Raw genomic sequence first — 20,143 nt, forward strand, 5'->3', positions numbered from 1 at the left:
ACCAATATTCTTCATCCCCAGTGGAAATTAACATGGGTGTAGTAAGAAAATGAAATTTAATTCATTAAACTGTGCCCTTGTAACACCCACCACGTTGGCGTGTATAATCTGACATCAGCTGCCAGTTTTGTATCCACATCCTATGAATCCCTACATGTACGCTCTCTTCATATAGAAGCTTCTTGTGGCTTCTCAGCAACAGCAAGTGTGCTTTCCATTTTTAGACACAGACAGGTTTGCGTGTCGCAGCTGAGGCTCTACTGTGTGTGCGTGTATGTCTAACACTGACACATGCTCACTCTACCGCTGCCTCTCTTTCTTTTTCCGCCTCCGTACTTCAGTACAGAAATGGCAGAGCTCAACGACAGGCATCCAGATGCACCCTTCAGCCTTATGAGCAGCAGCACCATGACACGCGCGCGCGCGCGCGCACACACACGCGCAATCATCACCAACATCTGCACTAGCACAGTGATGCCAGTAACACCAGCATTCAGCACCACTGCAGGTCTCATCTGCACAGATTATTCTCTTCACGTTTTAAAAAGACAATTGAGTAAATTAAGAAAGCAACATAAATACACTCTCTCACACACAAACACATATATTTGGCAGGGAAGCTGGTTACCATAACAACCAAACAGTCAAAGCTCAGAGTGAATCAGATGAAATGAAGCCCACATACAGTACATGTACATGTGACTGCAGAGCAGAAGAGTAACCCTGTGTGTTTTCTTTCCTCTTTTACAAGATCCTCTCAAAATCCAGGTGTTTGTTCTGCTCACCTTATGGTGGTGTGTATATACATTCCTTGCAATGCACCCACCACATCTAAGGTATGAGTACCATCTTCCAAGAGTGAGACAATGCAATGCATTTAATTAAGCATTAAGTAAGGTAAACCCACCTTATTCACTGTCATGCCTGTCAGGTTTTCTGTTCTGCACTGCACACGTGCGATTCACTGTTTGCTTTGTGACATTCAGACGTGGGTGACATTTAAAGAAAGAGCTGAAGGTGCGTGTAAAATTGGGCACTTTGATGAAAGGGGAGGTAGAGAACATATAAGGAGAGACCAACAGTGCATGTTTTCATTCTCACTCATTCTGCATCACTAATGGATTTTACAACTTTGCCACTTAAGACATAATTGATGACGATCCTCGTGAGTGTGAGGGACACACTGTTGACTTCTCACAGATTCAGCTGCATCATTGAACTTTATTATAGCACACACTTTGAGTGACATGACAGTCAATTTGGGTTCTGTTTTATTCCTTCTTGTCACTTTCTGCATACAATGTGCTTTGCTAAATATTAATTTGTCCGTATGCAACTGTATGACTAGTTCCTTTAGGGTGTTCTCACCAGTTTCACGGTTTGTTAAAATTATTTTATTTTCATTGTGCATCAGAGATGAAGCCTGAGATAATAAACTAATACTCTGTAGAAAGGAGAACAACATATAAGCAACATATTATTCTGATATTTATTTTAATTAAAATTTTTAAGGTGTGTACTCCTGATTGCAGTAAAAGTGACTGAACACTGACATGTTAAGTTGCTATCAGATTAAAGGGGTTCATGTGTGAAAGGCACTATTACACAAAATACAGTAAACATAGAGAAAATCAATTTCTCAGTTGTCACTGTGTAACCATGTTTTAATAATTTGTGTTAAAGCAAGAGCTGAAAAGGGTTTTCTAATGGCTGCTGAGATCATATTAAGGTAAAAGACAGATGCTTGAGGTGCATGGATCATTAGGTGGTGAGGTTGCTGACTTCTAAAAAAGTCAGCAACCTCACCACCTAATGATCCAGTTAGATGACAGAAAAAAAAAAGCACCGGACTGTTTCCGTGCTGCAATGCAGAGATAGCTTGTTCCAGTATGATCATACAGTAATGGCACCATAATAAATTAATTTCTCAATATTTTGGATGGCATACTAATATTTACAGTTCATGTTTAAGCAAAGATGCATGCCTAAAAGCAAAGCAACAGTGCACTGTACTCTTGTTTTATATCTTTTAAAGTCAACTCACCACATTTTTTTATAAAGAGCGTTTTCAGATATATTCAATTTGTGAATGTAAATTCTTTCTGTGGTCTGTAAATTCAGATGGTTATAGATCTGTTGAATATTTTGTTCATTGATCTTTACAAGAAACAGAAGTACACAAACAAAGAAGTCCTGCCACTAATTATTGCTTCAATGTTAATTATGATCAACCTACATATAATAATTGGCCATGTACCACAGGCCTTCAACCTTCAGAATCCAAAACATTGCAGCAAGAGTACTGACAGGGACTAGAAATAAAGAGCATATTTCTCCTATATTGACTTCTCTTCAATGGCTCCCTGTGAAATCCAGGATCAAATTCAAAATCCTGCTCCTCACGTATAAGGTCTTGAATAATCAGGCCCCATCTTATCTTAATGACCTTATGGTACCGCATCAGAGCACTTCGCTCTCAGATTTCAGGCTTACTTATGGTTCCCAGAGTATTTAAAAGTAGAATGGGAGGCAGAGCCTTCAGCTTTTAGGCCCCTCTTCTGTGGAACCAGCTTCCAGTTTGGATTCAGGAGACAGACACCCTCGCTTTTTTTAAGATTAGGCTTAAAACTTTCGTTTTTCCAGATAAAGCATAAAGCCTATAGTTAGTTACACTGCAATAGGTTTATGCTACTAGGGTATTCCAATGATGCATGAACTGGTCATGGCAGATGGCCGCCCCTCCCTGAGTCTGGTTCTGCTGGAGGTGTCTTCCTGTTAAAAGGGAGTTTTTCCTTCCCACTGTCACCAAAGTGGTTGCTCATATGAGGTCATATCATTGCTGTTGTTTCTCTGTTTTCTTTGTATTATCATAGGGCACCTTAAAAAATGGAGCGCCTTGAGGCAACTGTTGTCATCATTTGGTGTTTTATAAATAAAATTGATTAAATTGATTGAATAAAGTTTGTTTCATGTGTCACATTCAACGTACATTGCTCGTAATTTAACAGTTACCACAATTTGTATCCGCAATGGAATTTTGTTGGACTAACCATTAAATATCAACTAAGATTTGAAAAACCACCATAGGGCAAAAGCCAAGATACACCCCGGACGGATCGCCAGCCTGTTGCAGGGCTAACACACAGAGACCATTCACACTCACCAACGAATTTAACCACACTGACTAGATATCTTTTAGGTGTGGAAGGAAGCCTGAGTACCTGCAGAAAACCCAAAAAGACACAGGGAGAACATGCAAACTCCACACAGACTGGCCTTGAGTAGATTAGACCCCAGGAGTGCCTTGCTGTGAGGCAACGGTGTTAAGCTAACCACCACACCAATGTGCTGCCTACACACTGATTTTCGCTTGTAGAAATATGCTTGGATTGAACAGATAAATTGTAGCAAATAATAGCAGGGCAATGCAAAACAAGAAGGCTGAGGCAAAGGACTTAACAAAAAAGGGCTAGAACTTTTTGTCAGTTTTGTTTTAGAAAATATCTTCCTCTGTTAGAATACACTTGGATCAGGATCTGTTCGAGACACTTCCAACACTCTGTCTGACCATTTCTGTAACTTCCTAAAAATTACAATTAACACTCACACCCACTTCACGACATGATTGGCTATTGTGTGAAGGTGGTGACTGTACGCTGGGTGTGAATCTCTCACTATTTTTTTCAATTCGTTACGCAACAACTTGTCGTGCTTTTCGTGAGTACAACTGAGTGTAGCACTATAGGTGTTTTTAATCAGAGAAAAGGCACTGTATTATTAGCTGCACTTACACAATAACTTAAAACTGCAGACATTTGGTACAGGATAGATGCCAGGCCTCACAGACTGGTTCTGATTATGCTCAGGTCCCTCTCTTTTAAAAATAATTATTAAAAATAAATTATTTATTCATTTTAAAATGAAAATCTGCAAATGAGCTCCAGCGCCGCTTCATCACACCTGCTGTCCTATTCCAAATGTATTAATTTGATACTATTTTTTTATTGCTTTGAATCATTTTCCAATTCATTTCACAATGAAATCAATCAATAGAGCTATTTGGCAAACTTTTTTATCTATTCCCATTAAATGCAGAATCTATACGTTTCAGCTATATTTCAGCCTCAATATTTAACCATTTTTCATTTATTCGATAACTTTCCTCTACTCCCTCTTCACCCACGACTGCAGACCTGCTGATGGTTCCAACACCATCATTAAGTTTGCAGATGACACCACGGTGATTGGCCTCATCAGTGACAACGATGAGGCCGCCTACAGGGAGGAGGTGGATCGTCTGGCTGAGTGGTGCGACAGAAACAACCTGCTGCTTAACACCGAGAAGACCAAGGAGCTCATCGTGGACTACAGGAGGAATGCTGACCCACATCCACCCATCCACATTAAGGGGACGGCTGTGGAGCGTGTGAGCAGCTTCAAGTTCCTGGGAGTCCACATCTCCGAGGATCTCACCTGGACGACCAACTGCTCCAAGCTGGTCAAGAAGGCTCACCAGCGCCTCTTCTTCTTGAGGCCTCTGAGGAAGAACCACCTGTCCTCAGACATCCTGGTGAACTTCTATCGCTGCACCATCGAGAGCATCCTGACCAACTGTATAACAGTCTGGTACGGGAACTGCTCTGCCTCGGACCGGAAGGCGTTGCAGAGGGTCGTGAAAACTGCCCAGCGCATCGCCGGAGCACCACTTCCTGCCATAAAAGACATCTACAGGAAGCGGTGTCTGAAAAGGGCTGGGAAAATCATCAAAGACCCCAGTCACCCATCACATGGACTCTTCACCCTCCTGCCCTCTGGGAGGCGCCACAGGAGCCTCCGGACTAAGACCACCAGGTACCGGAACAGCTTCTTCCCCACAGCTGTCAGACTCCTGAACTCTGCCTCCTGACATCTGACCCACGTTAACTCATGGACTGAACATACACACACCCACAATGGACAACTGTACCCTCAAACACAATAATAACATGGACTGAACCACCACTCACAACCACTAGCACTTTATATAGCCTCTGTAGAAACTATCTACACCCTCACTTATCTTAACTGCACTACTGTATAGCTCTGTGTAAATAATCATTCTGTACATTCGATAATCTTTAATCCTACAACTGTTTACAACTTGCATAGTTCCCATTTCTGTATAGCTGTATATCCCAGATTCTGTAAAGTTATTTATTTCATATTCTGTATAGTTTTTCATATTTATATCCTGTTCATATCCTGTACATAGCTTGTACTCACTACAGCCTGTACATACTTATAGTTATAGAATATTCACAACATACTTCATACCGTGTACATTATAACATACCATAATATACCCATTTCTGTAATATACTCACATATCTATATTATTGCTAATATATATTGTAATATATCTATATCACTAAAGCACTTCTGGATGGATGCAAACTGCATTTCGTTGCCCTGTACCTGTGCATGTGCAATGACAATAAAGTTGAATTCTATTCTATTCTATTCTATTCTATTATTCAACATTTTTTTTCTGCCTTCCTTTCAAATTTGTCACCCGCTGCTATTAAAGCTGGTTCTTTTTAATGTTATAATTCTAATAAATCTAGCCATTTATATTGATACTATGAACTGCTATTATTTTTTAACAGTTTACATTTAATTTCAGCTTCACCCATTTCTTTTTAGCTGATATATTTACAAACTACCACTACTACGACTTTTTTGCCATCTATGACTCTGGTGTGCTTTTTTAATTGTAAGATGTATAAACTCATAAAGCGAATGTATCCTATAGAGTAGGATGCGATTTATAGTACCGCAGGATACTGTAAACTATGCTCCCTTGTTATAAGCAATCAAGTATACTCTCTTGTACAGCATATACCACCTCGGTATACTTTGTATTCACTACACCTCCCAGCATGCATCAACTGGGGGATCCTGGATGAACAGCAAGAAGATGGATGTCTGGATGGTGTGTCTCCTCTGCCACTGTGGGTATATTGCTGCAGTAGAGGCTGCCTTATGCATGAGGCTTTGCTGAGGAGTTTCAGTCACAGAGGAAGACATCCACAGGGAAAATGCTGCCTCCGATTGGCTGATGATCCTTTAAAGACTACCAATCAGACACCATCCTCATAGTGTGACTGCGTGTTTCCCTCTCCATCTCTAAATGTACTGTGTCAGCCTGCGCATATTTTTATGTTTGCAGCGTTGCATGCAAGCGTGTCTGTGTGTGTGCAGGATGCCAAAATCAGAAGCCGTAAAGGAAGGGGAGGGGCAAGGATAGAAACGCTGAAGAAATAGATAGAGGGATACACAGAAGAGAAAAGAGGACAGTGGAGAGGGGACAGATGCCGAGAGACCAAGAGTGAAAGGCACACTGAGGAGAGACAGAAAGCGTGAGGAGGAGGAGGAGGAGGAGACGATCTGCTGAAGGAAGCAGCAGTGTCGTTGATTTTCATAGGAGTCAAGGCAGCTGTCCTCTGTCACCGTGACGATGGGCTGCTGGCTTTCTGGACCGTGGATGGGCGACCAAACGGTGAGCTGCCAAATACCTGCCTCACTGTTACAGATAATGCTGTAACAGTGTTTTATGATGTCTCATTAAAGTAGATGGAATTAAGCTTCATTCACATCCAGGTTTGAGTGCGTGCGTACGTGTGCATGTCTGTGTGTCTGTATGTGCAGATGCAAAAAGGCATCATCATTTCTGCAAGACTACATTTTTGTGTGAGTGCGCATGTTTATAAATGGATGATAAACCCAATTCTTCAGCATTAAATCTAAATACTTTTTGTACGCGTGTCAAATTTTTAATGTTGTGTGTATAACATCTTCATCATCTCCTGAAGACTACTGCCGTCCTCTGGCTACACACACAGGTGCCATTTTGTGCTTCTCAGCTCATGGTGTGTGCGCGTGTGCCTGTTTGCTAGTGTGTGTGTGAGTGTGCAGTTGAATGTAGAGGAGGGTGACTCATGGTTGTGATGTGCTGGAGTTAACAATACTATCCATGCGTCTAATTCGATAGCCACTGAGCTGCATGTGTGTGACAGTGTATGTGTGTGTTTGTGTGTGTGCATGAAGCAGGATGCTGCTTGAAGGTATTAACCCTTTAAAGCAGCCGTGGATACCATGTCACTATTTTTCATATTTCCTTTAAACTGCCATAATTCAGCTGTTTGGGTGTTGCATACCGGAAAAAAACTACCATCTTTCTGCAGGCGGAGGGTCTTCTGACCTAGTTGCGTAATATTGAAAAATTGAGTCCGTTTGTGGTCTGTAGTGTGTTCACACTGCAAAACAAACAAACAAACAAAAAAAAAAACCCTACATGAAGTGCATTTAAAATGGCAGCGGGCAAGCATAAATTTGATTGTGATGTTGATGAATGCAGTTTTCCCACAGCACATTACCAGATTATGTTTGTTTGTAGAACCTCATCATTCAATTAATTCTATCATGTCATTAGGGCAAGAAGCCACATCTTTAGTCCACACCACCCACTCAGTTTGTAACTCAGGTGTCCAATTTACACATTAGTGGTTTCTAAGCTTAAGGCCATGTATCTGCAATAAAATCACAAGGGTTTATTTTTCAGACTTGACAAAGTTCTTCCAGAGCCACATAAGGCCTGCCGTTTTCACAGGCTGTGAAGGATTAACCATAGCTACTGTTCTATGTAGCAGCTGTTACATGTATTATATTTAATCAGGAAAAAATAAATCCACAATAAGACACGTACTAACAGTACCAACTGTCTGCAGTGTGGAGTTCTGTTTTGTTCTACCTCACTACCATAGGGACTAAAAAAATTCTGTTGCTGGAGAAAATCTAGGAGTCAGAACCAATCCAAAAAGATGACGCACGAATTACACAAATATTTTATTTTGACCAACCCCTAGCTAAGAGTAATGCTAGTTATTCTTCAAGCTGTAGGCACTTTTTTCCCCTTGAGGCTGGTATTTATAATCAAAACCAACCACTACTCTGGTTATTATTTTTTTACCTGTAGCTGAGTATAGTTCTTTTGGAGCGCTTTGTTCTAACCCATTGGTGGCAGGACTTCACTATGCAGTTTGCATGTTGTCCCTGTGAATGTGAGTGGAAATAGTTGTTTTTCTTTTCCTGAGTCAGCCCTCTGATGACCCAGGGTGTATTCCTGCACTCTCAAAGTGTCACCTGAAATAGGCTCAAGCCCACCTGTGAGCTCTAAAGTTTAGAAAATATATAATTGAGATGGAAACCCTTTGTTATCAGAAGATTTCACATTTACAATCAGACAGTTTGACGTGTTAAAAATGAGACACTTACTCTGTTAAGTCTTAAGCATATACAAAGGTTATATTAGTTAATGAAGGCAGGATTATTAGAGTATCGAGCTAATGTTAATGTGTCCATTGGTGGCGATTGATGTGTCCTTCAATGAGCTTTGTGTCACATGAATTCAGCAGCAGGCAACTTTGCTAACATCACAACCCTTCTGTCTGTTTGCCTCAGATGAATGGGCGGAGTCTAGCACACCTGAGCCAAAGGGATGCTCTGCGAATCCTGGCAGCCAATCAGCGTCCAATCACCATGCAGATCAAGGGCCAGAGGAGGCGTGGCACAGAGGCAGATAGGGGATCCTGGGAGCCCCTTCCCCTTGACCTGAAGCACCTCAATCTGCCCCTCCCTCTGATGGGGGCGGGCCTTAACACTTCTAGTCCCTCTTACCAACACAGGTAATAAAACATATGATTTGTTATGTAATGTTAAGAGCTGTAAAACCACTTTGTCTCACAGTGATTTTAAGAAATGCCGGTATGCAGTTACATCGGATTTCTTATGACCACACTGTACTAAACAACTAAATAACAATGTCATTATACTGTGCAAACATCCTTGTATGCCCTGAAAAGTTAAAAGGAGCCAGTATCATAAATAAATTATAGTGTTTGCTGCATCCCTGTGCAGTGATGATTGGAAACTGTTTAATTGAACAAGAAAACTAAATGCTTTACTGATATTTGTAAAAATGTAAAAACTTTTTTAGTAAGAGGATGCTTCTTGGGTTTTTTTTTTTTAAAGCAAAAGCAGTAAATATTCAATCATTCCACTTTTAAAGACCACAGAAAATGACTTTTCTTAAAAGTAATGCAGTACATTACTTAATTATGCTAGAGAAAGTAATTTGTTTCACTACTCATTTCATTACTTTCTCATTACTCTGTAAAATGATCTAAAATACGCTGTCTCATAATTATCCATCAACAATATAAACCTGAGGCTACAGCTTCACATACCAACACAAACTCCTATCCTAAAGAGGATACACATGGGATCTTTCTTTAGTATTTAAACATAAACACAAAGCTGACAACACAATGCAAAGTTTAAAACCAGCCCAAAGAGACTTAAAAGCGATCGTCACAGTGATTCTCTTGTAAAAACATGAACAGGTAGAAACTGAGGCTGTAAACATGACTGCCCATCATTTACCTGTTGAAGTTCAGGCTCTGGCTGCTGGGTTGGGGTCAGCATACACTCAGCTCTATAGGTTTATTACTCTAGATTCTTGGCTAGCTTTGTGCTAGCATGCAAATAACACAGTTAAATTACTGCATTACTGAAAAATGTAATGGGATTACATTGTAATGTATACATATACGTGTGTGTGTTTGTGTGTTTGTGCATGTGTCTGAGTGACATAAATTTCATTATCACATGTTGAGTACAATGTAATGATTACAATGATTATGCATGCGCCCCAGGTGGCAGGCTTCAACTAGAAGCCTGTCAGAATCAAGGATTACATGAATGACTACTTAGCCGTTGTGTCTTTGGCTGTTAATCGACAACAGTACAGTCAAAGGATTTTCAAAGCCGCTATCATATATTGCGGTGTTCCTGAGATGCCGTCACATGTGGTTCCAAAACACCAAGATGGTGATGTAAACACACTCAGGATGAGGTGTCACAATAGACTTCATGACCAGTTGATCCCGTCATGGTGACTACACCCGTCTCTCATACTGTCGGCAGTCTCATCTTTAGTTTGTCTGTGAACTGTTGATTGTAAGAGTCAGTTGTTATTTTTTTAAATGTGTGAAATAAAAATAAATAAAATAAAAATTTAAGTAACTGGGACAAAGTTCAACTTAACAGACTATACAGTGAAACAGACACAAATGTATAACCATGTTATGCAGCCTGAAAGTTAAGGAACGTTACTTACGTCTTCCAAGGGGGATACCCACTTGTCCAATGAAACGTTATCCATGTTTGTTTTGAAGAACGTTAGTGTCTTCGGACCTGTATAATTCCAGGATTTTTGCTTTAAAATGTCTGAATTCTGTGTCCTTGTCATCTCTTTCAGACATTATTACAACCACCTGTCTCTGCCTCAAGATCACTGTGATGGCGGACGGTATAGCTACCTGTCTAGCTCCCCACGGGACACTGTGGACATTGGTCGCCAGGTGATATTAAGAGACAGACAGACAGACAGACAGACAGACAGACACACACACACACACACACACACACACACACACACACACACACACACACACACACACACACACACAGAAGTGCATCAGAACACTTGCATCCAGATTGTCGATGAGGCCATATAGCACAGCTTATTACTATTTTCGTATTTTCATAAAACACAGCTCAGAAGCTTCTCTCACGTGTTTTTTTGTTTTGTTCTGGCTGACATGGCTGAAAAAGCTCATGAAAGGAATATTAAATGGTCTACCAATTACACCTCTAATTTCTAATCACAGTTTGATTTCCAAAACAACCAACAACAAAAAAACAACCCTCATGCACACTCATCTGTGATTCTAGAGTTGCACTGCGGATGAATTTGTAAAAGTTCATTTGCAATATATGGGTACCTTCACACTGTAGTTTCTGATTTGACCAAGAATGAGTTTAATCAGTAACAAATTGTATTACACATTCTCATGTTCTTCTGTCACTTCCTACATTACTCAGGATCTAGAACTAGCTGGCCGTCGATCAAAGGGACAGAACTGCCTGATGGGATGCTGCAGTACTAACTTAGAAGAGCAAAACGCCTGCCACAGTCAGGTATGTAAAAATCTGCTTTTCCATAAAATTGTTAACGTTGTTGTTTTAAACATATATCTGGCGAGTATGCAAACCCTGTTTGTTAAATCAATTATGAATTGCTTATACTTGCTAGTACTCTCTGTGCAAGTAGTAATAAAGCTTACTCATTTCAGTCATGGAGTCATTGAGCCTCACAGCTGCACCGGCTGACACGTTCCTTCATTAACATAAATGCACCCACTATTATTTATTCTCAGTTCAACTTATACTATCTGGAAATATTTTCTGTTTTAGTAGTGTTTATTTTCAGTGACTAGCTAGTTTTTTAATAGTCATTAAGGGTTTTTTTCTATTTTTATTTTTTAATGAAACATAAAAGATCCACCTCTTTCATATTAGGCGATATGAGCTTGTGGTTCAATGCTAGACAGACTGGCAACACTATTTACAGGCATACACGATTAAATTTGTTTAGATTTGTTAAAATCAAAAAAGAATACTGGCACCCTTCCTCTTTGGCCATTGATGTTGATTTAACCGTCACTCAGGAACTTTTAAAAGCAGGAAACAACTGAACAAAAGGCAAGTGAATAAACTGAGAATTAGAGCAGATCTCAATGCTTACCTTTAGTATTTAACAGTTTTTCACTCTACAGACACAATCAGCCAGGTTTCACTTTTTACTGAGATTCTTCACACATTTAAAACATAAAACATGTTGTCATTTTTAGTGTTTGGTGTCATGATGCACTGGACTGACCCTGCCTGTTTTTATAGACAGATGATGAGGATTTTATGCTAGAGAAGCCAATGGGTTTCCTGCCCCTGCACCATGAGTTGGACAGTGGTCTGGGCTGGACAGATGGCTCCCTTCACCAGGGTGACCTCTCAGGTCTGGAGACCGAGGAGGGAGGTCTGGAGGACTGTCATTCACATGGGGCCCTCGCCCCAGGAGGGTGTGGGGGTTTTGGAGGTGGTGGCTCTCCTTCCTCAGAGTCCTTCATTTCCTCAGAGCTCAGCGACTCAGGCTTCTATAGTGTAAGCACCGGGGAGTTCAGGCACTTCCAGAGGCTGCTGGAGAAGCGAATGCGTCTCTACAATGCCAGGCTGCAACATCAGGGTGAACCATGCGAAAGGCAGGAACGGCGTGACAGCTGCCCCAAGAGCCACCGTGAGCTGCTGGAGGCCATCCCTGAGGCGCTGACAATGCAGCCTCAATGTCAGCATCTGCAGATTGGGATGGAGGATGGTGCTGGGCCTGTCATGGACCTGCCATCACGTGGCCTAGTCAGGTAATTAGAATATCAAATTTTTATCGTGGTGCTGGTTTCTCTAAGGTCTGTCAGATAGGTGTACATAGTTAAACCAGTCTTGTTTTTAATATTACTCACTTATATAATACCAGTTACAAATGATACCAATCTAAACGAAAGCCAACACACAAAACAACCATTGATTGCAATGTGATTTAAAACTTGTTAAAAAAAAATTTTAAAACACTTTTTTTTTTCAGAATAAAAAAGAGGTATGCTGCTTGGAACTCAAACATTTGTGTTAATTTACCAAAAAAACATATCTTTGTAAAATACAACCCATGGATTACAGGGACTACACATGACCTAAAACCTTTTCTTTGGTGCCTTTTTTTCATTAAACTCTTTGTATTTCCAGGGTTTCATCAGTCCAGTTCCACAAAGCTGATCGGCCCTGTCTGAACCGTCACAGCTCCAGCAGTGGCGCCCTCTTCAATCCCTCCCATACACACACTGCAGTGTCACGAATGACAGGCCCAGTCCTCTCAACCTGCAGCACTCCCTCTAGCCACCGGAGACCACTAGTGCCAGTGCAGCACCACCAGGGGTCAAGCTCAGTTGGGATGCTGAGGAGAAGCAGAACATTGCACCATCGGCCACCTCCACAAGAGTACCGTCGACGAGCCAGCCACCCAGCTTCCCCATCCTACTGCGCTGCAACCCTGCACCACTGTGGAGGCGTCGCACCATGTAACGTCTTGCCACCAGGCTTGCCAGAGGAAGCCGAGCTAGTGACAGGTGTGATGGCTTCCCACCCTGGAGGCATGGCCCTCTCACCCCAACAACATGCCACCACTCTGGGGCACATCAGAGGTGCCAACAACCATGAGCGTTGCTATGACAACAACTCCAACAGCCAGCTCGCGCACCATGACTGGTGGCACTCACAAGAAAGAAGCTTGATGCCTGAGCCAATGTTGGTAGAAAGGAACAGAGAGATAGAGAGGGAACTGGAGCAAAAAAGGCAAATTCAAAAAGAGAAAGAGCTTGAAAGGGAGAGGGAGACACAGATTCAGGAGGAGATGGAAAGGGAAAGGCAGAAGGAGATTGAGAGGAGCCGAGTCGGAGAGCAGCAGCACCTCCAGAGTCTTGTCTTGCCTCCTCAGGCCAGTGACGTCAATGACACATGGCCAAAACCCGCCAGCCGTCAGTCTCATGGAAGTGGAGGTGGCAGAGGCCTCTACAGCACTCTGGAAGGTCACACAGGAGCTTGTGCTACAGCTGGACAGGATGTAAACAAAGGACCAATTAATGCAGGTTCAAGTTTAAACCACAGTTCTGGTCTGCAGTCAAAATTTAATCCAAACTGTAAACCCAACACAACCACACGAGTCTCTAGGAGCCAGTTGCTTAGAGATCGAGCCTCTCAGCTAGCGGATGAGCGCAGCGGGATGAGCACCGACGAGGAGACCAGCACTGACATGCTGATGGGTCGATACTGGAGTCGAACGGAGAGGAGGGAACAATTTCTTTTGGCCCGTGAGCAGAGGCAGCAACAGCAGCTACAACAGCTGCAGGCCAGTAGAGGGACTGTACGAGATGTCGTTAGCAGGGGAGGACCCGTGGTAGGAGGAGGAGGAGGAGCCTCCGCTGATGATGGAGGTCTTCTGGACAGCAATGGAGTCAGAGGTTTTGCAGAAGGCAGGTGCAACACGGTCCTGGAGCTGAGTCAGAGGAAGCTGAGTCGTATGAGGAACAGAAAGCTGTTGGATGACTGGACGACAGTAGAGGAGCTCCTGACTCATGGGACCAGGCTGGACAACCAGGATGACATGCTGTGTCCCAGCTCCCTGCTGACAGTCACCACTGTCTAACTGCATGGACACAGTGTCTAACTGCAACTCTGCGTGTGAATGTGTGTGACATTAAGCTAACAATACAACATTTTAGCAATTGTTCTTGTGCTGTCTCTCCGAGGCCAGATGAGACGATGATATTAGTTTTAACTACATGTGTCACTTACAGAGAGGTCCAGGACATATTTAGCCTTGCTAAGCACAGACTAGCTGCAGCTTGCTTCCAGTCCTTGTGTTAAGCCAGGTTAAACACTGCAAAGCCATTCATGTATTTTTTAAAAATGATCCAGGGCAACATGAGGTATTTACAGCTAAATAATCCTTTTATGTCTCACCCAGTTCAGCTGGTTTTTGGTCAGTCCAGGATTTTCAGATTTGAGTTAATTTATGGTTGATAAACAGATGGCCATAAATTTCATGTCAAACCAAACCCAAATTATGAGCTGTGAATTTTCATAGTAACATATGGGTCCATATGACTGGCATTTGTCCCCGGTGCACATACAATGGAGCGTGCAATGTTTACCACACTCTGCTGTTCATACCTTTGTTGCAGCAGTAATGTGTAGTGACTTTGGATGAACAAGGTCCTCACCATCTCTGTATTTGAAGCATAATGATGAACCTAATACTCATTTTCTCAAGTCTCTGGGGAAGACAGAGAACAAGAAGACTGACAGAAAGTTGAATTGTTCCTTTAATGAATGTGTGAATGGGAGGGAACCTCACTGTCATTGCTGTACACCACCTCAACTGATAGCTTTATGTGTGGGTGTTTGACCACTGTATAGCACTCTGGACAAAACGTCTGTGTCAGTGCATGGCGCTTGTTATAACACACAAACGAACAAGGTCAGATGAGTGTGTTTGTTTGCATCATTTCTTTCATGCTCCATCTTATGCCCCATTTATTTCACCGAAGCTCTGATAGATTTACAGAGATTTAGGTTTTCACTTAGATCCTCAATCTAAGACGTTCGGGGAGCAATACTGTTCTACGTGATGCACCTGGCTGCGCACTAATGATGAATTACATGCTTTTTTATCAGCACTACAGAAACCATCAACTGTAGCAATTCAGACAATGTCAACTGAGATTTAATGCCAAATCCTAAAGGTTTCTTTTTTGTTTTTTAACAGAAACTGTTTACAATTCAAAGGTCAGTGGGAGCTTTTCTAACTGAAATGCTAAATAGTGTGACCTGATTGACTGGCTTGGGCAACATGAGTAAAAACATGCTGATCAAGGGGGTAAAGAGTTTGCCATGGAGGTTTTTCACAGGTGACCACAGCTTTAGTCTGTGAAATCAGTTGTAATAGTCTTTGGGAGTCAGTTTTATGCTACATTCACGTCACATTTTTAATGCCATGAATTACATGCAGCTGATTGGAATATTTGTCCCACTTGGTGAAAAGAGAACCAAGAAAGTGCCAGTATAAAAAAAACGATAAAACTAATGGGAAGCCATAAAATAAAAATAAAAGCCATTGCCACTGGCAGTTACATCTTAATGTAATTTAATAAGATGGATACAATTGATTCAGATAATTAAAAAGGAGCCAGAAGGAGCTGCACATATTTGTTACCTTCTGGTAAGCCAAACCTTGTATTTTATTTTTGATCGTTTAACTATAGGTCACTTCTATGATGAGACCAAATGATGGCAATGGACATTACTAGTTGTAGCTAGTGTTTAGCTAAAATACACCATTACTGCTGAGTGGCACATTCATATTGCAAAGATGTTATGACAACATTTCATTCCTTTCTTACTGACGTGATGAGAATGCAGCATCAGATTTCTGGCCCTTCCTGGCTCATGGGTCTCTGTTCTTGGTGTCTTTACTGTTGGCTGGATGTTTACAAATCTATCTGTGCACTTAATGTTTATGCATGTTTACTGAAATCTACATGCGTTGACTTTGGTGAGAGAATTTTCAAGAAAAAAGTTACACCTCAAGACAGCTTTAGATTAAGTTTGCAGACTGCTGCTGCATATGGTTACAGTCAGAAGGTTGCTTACACTCATCATAAATGTTATAGCAGTTTTGGGCTTGTAATGATTGCCTTGAACTGCTATTTTTTTCCAGACTGACATGATTGTAAAGCATATATCTTTATTGACCTCTAGAAACAAGAACTAGGTGCACAAGTTTGAATTTATTTAGGATTTCTCAAATCCACACAGGATCAAAAATAAACATACTTAGTCAGAAGCGCACATGCTCCCACACTAATGTTTGGTTACATCTCCACCAGACCCTTTTGGTAGCCATCAACAAGCTTCAGGCAAAATTCTGGCTGATTATTTAACCACTCTCCTTGAAAGAATTGGTAGAGTTCATTAAAATTGGTTGGTGTCCTGGCACGGACCCTGCTTTTAAGCATAGTTCACAGATCTTAATTAGCGTTTAGATCGAGGCCAACGAATTTAAAGGTCAGAAGTTTAATTTAAACTTGTGCACCCAATTCTTGCTTTTTAATGACCTATACTGTACAATCTTTCCCTCTGGAAGAAGTACAGTTCACAGAAACCATTGCAATCCCCAGAATTACCATGACATTAAGGCCAATGATGACTGTATGTAAATTTGTGAACACAACTGTATGTCTGCCCAGAACAGACAGAGCTAAAGTCAGCGTCGACATTCCACTAAAAGCTGGTATGAAGCGTGAGTAAATCTGAAAACTTACTGATTCCAGGTCCGCGGTTCAGGAAAATGTGCAATAATACCTCAAGCTAGTTTTAATATGACAATGACGGTGTTGTGTACGCTACCTGTCAGGGTTCCATCGAATGCAGTAACTTGTTTTCGATTCAACAGATGCACAAAGTGACAAGTCACCACAAGTGTACAGCAGTCGTAGAATTTACAACAGCAACAGCAAAGGTTATGTATATATTTACGTTATTTCTTTACATAGTTTTCCATGAGAGGGACCTAAGAAAACAACTTTTTGCACATCGTTTTTATACAAAAAGTTTTCCCTACTTTTCTGTACCAGGGACCGAGGCCAGTGGAACGACTGTAGATAGAATGACAGTGTGTGTTAATGTTTTCTTTATAAACTAACATAGTGATTTATGGAGGAAAAAATCGTTTATTGTGATTGTGTTGGACATATTTCAATATTTTCTTGTGATGGTTTCAAAACCAATGTGAACCGTTTTTATGATCTTTAAAATCTTTCCGAGCTACTTTAGTTAAAAAGCTGGTTAAACCTTGATTTACTGTTTTCAAGAAGTGAACACAAAATGTGAATATTATTGTCTCTTTAAATGGATCAATTGAATTTTACTGTTGTTTTGTGTCATTAAGACATGTAGATATTGATTTTGTCAGATGGTGCGTTTGAGGACTGAGTCGGTAACAGGACATGAAAATGCCATCAGACGCCTCCAGTGGTTTATGATGTGATTCTGTAGGTTTATAGCTGTGTTACGGAGGCTGTATATACAGCACAGAGATGAACACTGTAGTATTAGTATGCTTAAAACTCACATCCACATTATCAGCATTCATGGATAGTGGCTCATTTTGGTCTGAATGTTAAATGTGACTTCCATGAATTATGAGTAAGATAACAAACACTGTAATGCTTAAAAGTGACACAGACAATACAGACAAATGTTTTCTGTCTTCTTCAGAGTGAGATGTTTCAGATATATATCAGTTTTATCTGATAGTCAGTTCCAGACCCTTTTACTGTGAAGCTCCATGAAGCTTGAAACAAAGGTTGTATGACTTAAATCTCAATGTTATCAATCTGTGAATATGAAATGAAAAAAGGAGAAATTACAGTTTTGCTGTGTTTTAAAAGCGAAAGACTTAAAGGCAGGAAACTCATAGACTACTTATTTTAGAACTTGTTATTAAATTCCTCATGAAGCAAAACTAGATAGACGGTAACACGGAAAAAATAGCCCTGTGAAAAAGTAAAATGGAGACATAACAGCTGATTAATATCCTCTATCTTGTGAATTTTGAAACAAGCTTCTCCTGTTTCGTGATGCGATGTACTGTGCTGCATTTGCACACAGTTCAGTCATGGCTGGATTAGCAATTGGGCAAGTTTAGCAAATGCCCAGGGAATTCAGACAGCCAGGGTCCACAACAACCAGGTTTACTCTGTATTATTTGGGTCTGCTTCATTTCATTTATCTCAAATTAAATCAAAATCTGCAGATTGTGAGTACAGTGTAAACTTCTGCTAAATCAGAGTTTCAGTGTATAGGTTTAAATCATTGTACTTTGTTTCTTTTGCTGTAAAATCTGCTTCATTACATTATTATTATTATTATTTTCACATTTCCAGAAACTAACACAAAGAACACCCACAACAGGATTATCTTAATTCATTATCAAAGTGCTGTAAAAAAAAGAATTTTAAAATTAAATGATTTTTTTGGCGTTTAAAATATTAAAAATAGTATTCAACCTTATGCTAAGACACTAATAGCCATAAGTTGTATAAAAAGATGTCAGCTGAAGGTTCCAGTTTTTGTGCTAAACTAAGAGGATCCTGCACTTCACAGAAATTGCTGCTTTCTAATTAATTAATCTCACTCGGAAGAAGACAGACAAAATCTTTTTTTTTTTTTTTTTTAAAGAAAATTCAAACAGTTTGAAACCTGTTAAGCATTCAGTGAGGAAAGACATGAAATCAACCTTGCACCCTGTTTATTTCCCCGTTTTACCTCTTTCAGCTGTGACTCAAACACTCTGAATAATGGATGACGAAGAGAGAAATTTTCCTTCTCACCCACCCCCCTCATTCTCTTTGCTTACGTTACACAAGGACACAGAGGGCTGAAAATAGCGCTGCTGTCCTCATGTGATGTGAAATTAAAAGCACACTGGAGCGGAGATACTTGCTGCTGGGGGATCTCAATACTTGTTTTACTCCATCTGACAATACTTCCATCCAGCTTGCAACACCGCATCCATCTGTCTGTGCAAGGGTACTTTTCACTACGGCAAGCTTTTTGGAATATAATGATGTACATGTGATTGTAATAAAGAGATTTTAATTAGCTATGAAATTGTTGTTTTGTGCTTTTATTCAAGACTTAACTTTTGTTGCCAGTCAGACACAAGCAATAAACTTCTGTCTGTACACAGCTGTTTTGAACAGGTGAGGGTTTTTTGAGCCTAGCCATTTTCAACAGATTGCTGCAATTCAGTCTTATATCACCTTTATCACTACTACTCTAGAAAACTCGGCTTTCAATGTGTCTTTGACAATATTTGAATTAAAATAAATAAAGCCATTTCAGCTTCAGGTGTTTTAAAGGATAACTCAAGAGGTCCCACATTGCAACCAATCAGATCACCATTAGTTAATGCTGCATTAATCCATAAGTAAAAACAATGAAAAGTAAGGACTCTTAAACTAAGTAAGAGTCCAGCTGAGACAAAAGGTTAAGACATCTAAAATTTCTGAACCAAGGTTAAGATAGAATTGGATGTAAAAAGGAAATCCTGCCCATCTGTTTTAGAATAGTCTTACATTGGTGCGTGTTTATATTATAACGACACTGACTTAAACTTTATGTAAAAAACTGATGATGCTCGCTATTGTTGATAACTGTCCACTTTAAAAAGACTATAGGCATGTAGTCATTTATTACTGTATTGCTACACTTACTATAACATCATGTAAATAAGTTTCTTTTTTGTGATGTACATTAATTCAGTTTTTACCATCATGTACTTTGCTAAATGAAACATGTAAAATATCATAACCAGATAAAATGAAATAGTCTCTTTGGGACCAGTGCTTTGGCTGTATCAATCTAGGCTGACTTCTCTCTCCTGTAAGCTCCACAGCTCAGGCCAGCATCTCCAAAGACAAGAATCCGATCAACAGCTCCCTCTGGAGGACGTGGGCAACTGCTACAGGCTGGTTTTAATATCAGACAAAATGAGATGTTGTTTTTGGATATCACTAAAATCAAATCCTCTGACTTT

The 20,143-nt window shown here is 40.5% G+C and overlaps 1 protein-coding gene across 1 annotated transcript; it reads left to right on the forward strand.

Annotated features, from left to right (window-relative positions):
* The first annotated feature begins 6,182 nt into the window (after positions 1-6,182).
* Positions 6,183-18,775, forward strand: LOC101479795 (uncharacterized). Its single transcript, XM_004547426.3, has 6 exons — positions 6,183-6,538; positions 8,500-8,723; positions 10,358-10,460; positions 10,984-11,079; positions 11,839-12,353; positions 12,733-18,775. The coding sequence occupies exons 1-6, from the start codon at positions 6,497-6,499 to the stop codon at positions 14,186-14,188; spliced, it is 2,436 nt and encodes an 811-aa protein (XP_004547483.1). The 5' UTR covers positions 6,183-6,496; the 3' UTR covers positions 14,189-18,775.
* Positions 18,776-20,143: the final 1,368 nt, after the last annotated feature.

The sequence above is a fragment of the Maylandia zebra genome, linkage group LG5 (genome assembly GCF_041146795.1).
Source record: "Maylandia zebra isolate NMK-2024a linkage group LG5, Mzebra_GT3a, whole genome shotgun sequence".
In the NCBI taxonomy this organism is placed as follows: domain Eukaryota; kingdom Metazoa; phylum Chordata; class Actinopteri; order Cichliformes; family Cichlidae; genus Maylandia; species Maylandia zebra.